Consider the following 8,677-nt stretch of genomic DNA (forward strand, 5'->3'; position numbering starts at 1 on the left):
ATTATGCATCATCGCATAATAAATCATTCCTAAATGACAGCAAAAGCCATGTTTGTGATTTCTAAATACAGTTAGCCTGCTATTACTAAAAAGAGTTAGACTATCTCAACAGATTAGCCAACTTTTATTTATTTATTTTTTTAACAAGACAAGACGCGTCAACATACAAAGCAAACGACTGGCAAATTTAATTTAACATAATTCTAAACTCTGACAATATTTTATGAAATTCCACTTACTACTTTTTTTTTTTTTTTCCGAGAATACCAAATACAGAAACTGACGGTGGTAAATGTGTGGCATGGGGTATCAAATTCGGTTCCTGGAGGGCCACAGTCCAGCAGAGTTTAGCTCCAACCCTAATTAAACACACCTGAAACAGCTAATCAAGGTCTTCAGGAGTGCTTGAAGATTACAAGGAGCCATTTTGGAGCAGGGCTGGAACTAAACTCTGCAGGGCTGTGGCCCTCCAGGAACTGAGTTTGACACCCCTTAGTGTTTGCAAGTCGACTCCAAAAAGAGTCGATTCCATGACACTAAATAGTGCTGGAGTCGACTCTAGTACATTAATTCCATTTCTGTGTGGGTCCGAAATCGCTCACTCATTCATTCATACTTATATAGTGCATGGATGTTGAGTGCATTATATCAGCAAGGAGTTAATGAAATAAAGTGCGAAATTCGGACGCTGAAGTTCGCTGATGGTGAAACATAGATTTGTGAAGAAACAAAGGTTTCCTCTCAACTGCATCGTAAGGGTTCATACATTACTGGGAGCTTTTCAACATTGTGTACACTGCGGCCATCTGGTGGTCAAAGCGATGAATAACACCTAAGAAACTGCTGTGTCTCTTTACAGGTGCTGGTTTCACATCTGGTTCTGCAACTGATTAAGTCATTTATTGAAGTGATTAAGTCGTTTAGTTGTATTGGAACTAATATAAGTCAAATAAATAAAACAAATTCATAAAAAGAAAATCTGCGATCCGTCTATTTAACCATGCCTCAGTCCTTCTCCGTCTGTTATTTCATAGACTCATATAGGCTTCATATATGAATTATAATATTAAACAAAACATTATAATGGATTAGAGCAAGTAAGACCACCCTGGGGTTGCTTGAACCAGATACTGAAGCAGTCACGTGGTTTTCAGGCGTCGAATGTCGTAGATCATGCTTTTGGTAAAATAAATAAATAAATAAAAATAAAAAATTAATAAAACTCTGATACAGCGTTTCAATGAAAAATTTGGTTGTTGTTTTTTGGTGGTCAGTGTAACATAATTTAAGAAAAGGGGAGGGGATATAATTAGTTGATATTAGGTTTTCTATTAGCCAATTTCTGCTTATGAATGTGATATTTCCCATAAATCATAAAGATATTATGATTGTAGTATTATGGTCAGCGTTTGAACCGACAGATGAACGAGAAGTGACGTCACACAACTGGCAACTGCGCTTCCAGACAAGCTATTTTTAATGAGAAAAGATTGAGCAGCATTAATAAACAGCTTAGCATTTCACAATGTAATATTTAATTGTAATGTAAATAAAATGCATTATTAGGGTGATACCTTTAGTTTATAGTGCAGAGTAAAAGTAGGCTTTTTGAAGAACGTACAAAAATTTTCAACTTTATTATAATCTACAGAATGTAATTTTAAACAGCTAAGTCTTGCTTTTAGAACCGGGGAGTGTTGCCGCAAAGCATTTGTTTGTAAAAATGAACAACATTTATTTAAGGGACATCATAAAACAACCCAACTGCATCAGAGTGAGTCACCGGCTGCGTTAGGTGTGTGGGTCGCCGACTGCGTGAGGAAAGTGAGCAGCCTAACCAGATGCACCAACGGCTTCTCAGTAGTCAGCGCCGTTCTATGAGTGACTCAATAGCTGCCCTCAATAGCTGAGTGGCTTCCCTCGGCAAGTCATTAGTCTTATTTTTGAACCATTTCGCACGCCATAGTCTTCGTGTTTTCAACCACACTTAACACTGGGAGAAACTTTACACTTCTAGGAATCCATAAACCACCATTGCACTCGACCATTTTAACTGGACACCTGACATCAGACTGTGTGATTTCTAAATAAATACATCTTATATTACTTACACAAAGCAGCTCGCGTATGCCACAATTTAAACTACGCTTTCAATGATAGACAGTGTTGTAGTCTACAGTAAAGAACCCGCCTTCTTCAGAGAGCTGATTGGCTGGAACATTTGTCAATCTACTGTGCAGCTTTCGCGAACACTAGCAAACTTGGTTGCGGTGTAAAGTTTCCAAAAATGACACTTGGGGATATTTTTGTCGGCAAGATGTAGCTGATTTTGTCTACAAAGGTGAGTGTGAGCTAAATTCAGATAAAGAAATATTTAAAATTATATATATATTAAACTTAAAATGCATATATTTTAAGTTTTAACTTTGCAGCTGGTACTTAATTTTACTTTATACTTTACCGACTTTACTGTAAACACACTCCATTTTTATTCTGAACAAATGTAAGGTATGTTATGTTGTTTTTAGCGTTATGTTGTGTTCAAATTTTCATCTTGTCAATGTCAGTTCGTGTAATAGTGCTTTGGCCTGATCCGCTGTTTATTCGGAGTCACATGATCTGATTTTCTTTAGCTACAAGTAATACCAGTACCACTGAGTCACTACAATGCATAAAACCAATAGGCTATTTACTCATGAACAATAATGCATTATTTCGTGTTGTTTCCCTTCCTCAATATGTTTCTGACAACTTATATATACACACAGGTGCATCTCAATAAATTAGAATGTCGTGGAAAAGTTAATTTATTTCAGTAATTCAACTCAGATTGTGAAACTCGTGTATTAAATAAATTCAATGCACACAGACTGAAGTAGTTAAAGTCTTTGGTTCTTTTAATTGTGATGATTTTGGCTCACATTTAACAAAAACCCACCAATTCACTACTCAAAAAATTAGAATACATCATAAGACCAATAAAAAAAGAAAACATTTTTAGTGAATTGTTGGCCTTCTGGAAAGTATGTTCATTTACTGTATATGTACTCAATACTTGGTAGGGGCTCCTTTTGCTTTAATTACTGCCTCAATTTGGCGTGGCATGGGGGTGATCAGTTTGTGTCACTGCTGAGGTGGTATGGAAGCCCAGGTTTCTTTGACAGTGGCCTTCAGCTCATCTGCATTTTTTGGTCTCTTGTTTCTCATTTTCCTCTTGACAATACCCCATAGATTCTCTATGGGGTTCAGGTCTGGTGAGTTTGCTGGCCAGTCAAGCACACCAACACCATGGTCATTTAACCAACTTTTGGTGCTTTTGGCAGTGTGGGCAGGTGCCAAATCCTGCTGGAAAATGAAATCAGCATCTTTAAAAAGCTGGTCAGCAGAAGGAAGCCTGAAGTGCTCCAAAATTTCTTGGTAAATGGGTGCAGTGACTTTGGTTTTCAAAAAACACAATGGACCAACACCAGCAGATGACATTGCACCTCAAATCATCAGACTGTGGAAACTTAACACTGGACTTCAAGCAACTTGGGCTATGAGCTTCTCCACCCTTCCTCCAGACTCTAGGACCTTGGTTTCCAAATGAAATACAAAACTTGCTCTCATCTGAAAAGAGGACTTTGGACCACTGGGCAACAGTCCAGTTCTTCTTCTCCTTAGCCCAGGTAAGACGCCTCTGATGTTGTCTGTGGTTCAGAAGTGGCTTAACAAGAGGAATACGACAACTGTAGCCAAATTCCTTGACACGTCTGTGTGTGGTGGCTCTTGATGCCTTGACCCCAGCCTCAGTCCATTCCTTGTGAAGTTCACCCAAATTCTTGAATCAATTTTGCTTGACAATCATAAGGCTGTGGTTCTCTTGGTTGGTTGTGCATCTTTTTCTTCCACACTTTTTCCTTCCACTCAACTTTCTGTTAACATGCTTAGATACAACACTCTGTGAACAGCCAGCTTCTTTGGCAATTAATGTTTGTGGCTTACCCTCCTTGTGAAGGGTGTCAATTATTGTCTTCTGGACAACTGTCAGATCAGCAGTCTTCCCCATGATTGTGTAGCCTAGTGAACCAAACTGAGAGACCATTTTGAAGGCTCAGGAAACCTTTGCAGGTGTTTTGAGTTGATTAGCTGATTGGCATGTCACCATATTCTAATTTGCTGAGATAGTGAATTGGTGGGTTTTTGTTAAATGTGAGCCAAAATCATCACAATTAAAAGAACCAAAGACTTAAACTACTTCAGTTTGTGTGCATTGAATTTATTTAATACACGAGTTTCACAATTTGAGTTGAATTACTGAAATAAATGAACTTTTCCACGACATTCTAATTTATTGAGATGCACCTGTGTATATATATATATATATATATATATATATATATATATATATATATATATATATATATATATATATATATATGTTAACTGGACAATATATAATATAATATAATATAATATAATAATTGGACAGTTTTTGTTTTCTTTAGTTGCAGTAATGAGGCGTGGAGAACCTCTCCCATGGGCCTTTCAGGCTCCTGTGGATGTTCATGCCAGCGCAGATGGTCAAGTGTACATGTTCAGACACAGACAAGAAGAACTGGACATGTCATCTAAGGATGAGGAACTGAATGTCATGGAGCTTCGGCCACGGAGCAGTGAGTCATCCTCACTGGAGAGAGAAAGAGTGGGAGAAATGCTTTTGCTGGAAAGAAACATCTCCCATGAGGACAATCTCAACAAACTGGCCCTACAACATGGATGCAAGGTATCCTGTGTAATGTTAAAGGGTTAGCTCACCCAAAAATGAATAGTATGTCATAATTTGTTTATCCAAATGTTGTTCCAGACCCGTATGAATTTCTCTGTTTTGTGGAAGATGATGGCAGAATGACAGCCTCAGTCATCTTTGCATATTTTTCCCAACAGTAAAAGTGAATGGTGACTGATGCTAATGCAACGGGAGCCAGCTGGTAGGTAGTTGTGCAGTGTGTAAACCTCACTCCCCTGGCCTCAAGAGGCGCACTAGCGACTGACGCTAGAGACTGTAGCCTTTAGCCTCCTCGTTAGCGTGCCCGCATCCCATGCGGTTCGAATCCTGTTCGAAGCAGGTCGAGCAGGACCATTTACAGTGGTGCCGTGACCCAGATGGGACTGAGGTTTAGGACAGTAGCCAGCTGGTAGATAGCTGTGCAGTGTGTAAACCTCACTCCCCTGGCTTCAAGAGGCGCACTAGCGACTGACGTTAGGGGCTGTAGCTTTTAGCCTCCTCGTTAGCATGCCTTCCGCCCATTCCAGAGACGCCGGTTCGAATCCCGCTCGGAGCGGGTCGAGCAGGACCGGTTACACTAAAGTCTTCCTTACTGTACATCTCCTTTTGTGTTCCACAGAAGAAAGAAAGTCAAACAGGTTTGGAACAACATGAGGGTGAGTTGTAGCCTAAATGATGATTACACTGTATGGAGAGGATTAGATGGCATACTTACAGGACACATTATTCTGTAAAAAAAAAAAAAAAAAAAAATAGATGAAGCACAACAAAATGGGACATAACAGAACATATTTTTAAAAGTTGAACTGCTTATAACTTTACTCACCATTTTACAAATGTAATGCTCATGCTGCTCCAAGCTCCTCCCACCCCCAAAGCCAAGTACTTGATTTATCTGTTGAGTACTTGAGTAGTGAAAATGACCAAAAATAGCCTATATAGATTAGGGATGCTCCGATCGATCGGCCACCGATCGGTATCAGCCGATATTCACGTCCTATGACTCGATCGGTAATTTGGCTGATCGCATAAACCGATCGCTCATGTCGCAAAACATGCACGGCTCCTTTAGCATAACGTGTGGGGAATACTGGCATAGTGTTGTAAGACAACAAATTTGATTCAGCAGTTAAAAACGATGCAGTGGGAAAGGTATGGTGAATATGAAAAGTTTGTGTACTGTACTGTTAGTCATACGACAAGGCAAAGGCAAAAGAGCGCGTGCTGTGAAACGGTCCTTATTATCATTCATGGCGGCAGCTTCTCAGTCTCCACCAGGCAAAGGCATCTCAGTAATAACGAAAGGTGCAACATCAGGTGTAATTCAGATATCTTCATGAAATATCTCCCGATTAAATGGCATTAGCAATAGTAGCACCTGTAGAGTCCAGAAACATGCACTCTTTCTCTGCTTTCCTTTCATCTCTTGCCCTCATGAGAGTGTGCATGTTCCCCTCATTAAAGTTCAAGCAGCAACAAGTGAAAAATGAACTATTAATACCATCATCCACCTAAATGAAAAGGCAGGGAAGGAATTTATAAATATAATAATTGTTTATACAATATTAAGATACCATAATATAATGTATTAAATATAATGCAAAAATAAAATAGAAATAAAATAAGGAATAATAATAATAATTACAATATATGAAATTATGACAATGAATCAATAACCAAAAATGTCACATTAAGTTTCATTGCACCTATGGGTTATCAGTTTGTCTTCAGTTTGACACTAAGCTTCATTTTTATAGGGCTATCTATCTTAATATGGTTTGTTTACTTTTTAATCTTTTTTTTTTTTTTTTTTCAGCAAAAACTAGGCAAATTGATATTACCGGGAAGAGGAAAATTCAATTAACAGTGACAGTGTGCAGAAAACTTACATATAGCCAGGTGTGACAGAGATCCTGATAAAAAGGTGAAATGATCGGGATCTGTATCGGCCAATCCGGTGAAAGAAGATTGGTGATCATATCGGCTGTAAAAATCCTGATCAGAGCATCCCTTTTTAGCATCCCTATAGCAAAATGGTTTACTCCCTCTCTCATATACCAGCTGATATGCAGAGACAACTGTAAGTAATCTATTCGTAGGTTGTGGCACTATTTAAATATTTGTGGCACTATACTAAATGTTTGTTTGAGCATTACAACCACCAGCTTGACAGCAACATTGGCTCAACCAGTGGCGTGAGTTTTGGGCAGGACTACCTGTTTCTCCACCCAGTGGCAGATGGGGGAGTGCTCGGGAAACTTGAAAATATTTCATAGTTAATGCAATTCTGTTTGGTGCTTCTAATGGCACAGAAATAACACACTTTATCTTTTAAAATAATCCTACTCTACTGTTTCAGGTCACTGACATAAAGAGAGAGAACAACCTTTTTCAAGAGCAGGACATGTATGCACTGAAATCCATCAAAATCCCTGTAAAGAAGCATGGCCTTTTAACAGAGGTCAACACTGAGCTCAGGAACCCTCAACAAAGACCCTCCCCTGATGCAGTACAACCAGCCAATCAGAAGCTGGAAAGTGGTAAAGCAAGCATCTCGGTCAGAACTCAGGTGCAGGAGTATACTGACTTTCTTAAAGAGGTGGACAGTGACATTGAGCGTCTGATCCAAAGCTCAGATCCTCCAGAAGAGGTATTTTCTGGCAGTTCCAGGGGATTCAGACGATGGGGATGGAGAAACCCGTGCTTACTCAGCTACGGTGCAGACTGGGGGATTCAATGGTGGAACGCTGTGGTCGCCATGTTACTAATAGGTATCGTCCTACCAATATTCTATGTAGTATATTTTAAAACTCAAGATAGTGGGGAATCTGTAGTGGACAATGGAGCGATCAACATCTCTGTGTCTACTTCAAACAGTACAGTGACCATTAAGAATATAATCAGAAACCACCTTGAGGAAAAGCAAGTATAGGATTGTAAAATATTGTGTGGTGCTGCCTATGGTGTGTGGTCTTTAAAATTTTGTTTGATGCATGTGATTTTCCTTGGTACTTTGCAGATTCACTTGACAGCCCACAAGCCTATTTTTTAGCCTAAACTAAAATGATAAATTTACCTAATTTCATCTGTTTAGTGATAACACAGTTAAGGAGACATTTGTACCAATGATATTCTGAGTTTGCATACTCTACTCATACTCGACACTCAAGAGTGTTGAAACTATTTAATAGGTTTCATTGGTGCTATGATTTAATTTAATGAAAGTTATTATAGAATTACAGATTATCTCTCAAGTGTATTGTGGGAACAAACTAAAACTTTTAAAAGTTATAAAACATCTAGTAAATCTTATGTTTACTTTTCCATGGAATTGATCGTATTGCTGTGGTTTTGTCTTTGTACAGTATGTCATTCCTTGAAGAATGCTTACCGTTTACAATGTATCGATGCGTAATTGCATTGATAGATCTGTTAGACTGAAGGGTATTTTGTGCCAACTCTAATTTGTATCCATTAATTTTTTTCTTGATTTTAGTAGAACCCTAATGCCATATTGTTGTTTTTTATGTGGAATGGCACTGTGATGCCATCAGTGCCAAAGGATGGACTTGTATTAAATCACTGTTTGTTCATTTATTTGAAGTGCAATAAAGACATATTTGAAGAAAATATTCTAAATATTAGATTGCTCATTGAAAGAGAATTAATTTAAGTCAACAAAACTCTTGCACACAATGGGCAGGTCGACATATTCTGACCTTTGGATTGTCATATTACAATATATTTTTTTAATCTTGGTGATGGTTTTCCTTACAGAGATGTATTGGAAATGGAAATGGCGGTAATACTGATACTACAGTATAGTGGGCGAGTAAATCAAAATTCCAGAAATTGGGTCTTTTAAATGAAAAGACAGGTAGAGAAAGTTTTGAATCAGCCTCTATTGGT

At 38.3% G+C, this 8,677-nt stretch overlaps 1 protein-coding gene across 1 annotated transcript; it reads left to right on the top strand.

Annotated features, from left to right (window-relative positions):
- Nucleotides 1-1,988: 1,988 nt before the first annotated feature.
- Nucleotides 1,989-8,392, top strand: LOC127417219 (lysM and putative peptidoglycan-binding domain-containing protein 4-like). Its single transcript, XM_051657076.1, has 3 exons — nucleotides 1,989-2,341; nucleotides 4,488-4,765; nucleotides 7,128-8,392. The coding sequence occupies exons 2-3, from the start codon at nucleotides 4,496-4,498 to the stop codon at nucleotides 7,698-7,700; spliced, it is 843 nt and encodes a 280-aa protein (XP_051513036.1). The 5' UTR covers nucleotides 1,989-2,341; nucleotides 4,488-4,495; the 3' UTR covers nucleotides 7,701-8,392.
- Nucleotides 8,393-8,677: the final 285 nt, after the last annotated feature.

The sequence above is a fragment of the Myxocyprinus asiaticus genome, chromosome 26 (assembly GCF_019703515.2).
Source record: "Myxocyprinus asiaticus isolate MX2 ecotype Aquarium Trade chromosome 26, UBuf_Myxa_2, whole genome shotgun sequence".
Classification (NCBI taxonomy): Eukaryota; Metazoa; Chordata; class Actinopteri; order Cypriniformes; family Catostomidae; genus Myxocyprinus; species Myxocyprinus asiaticus.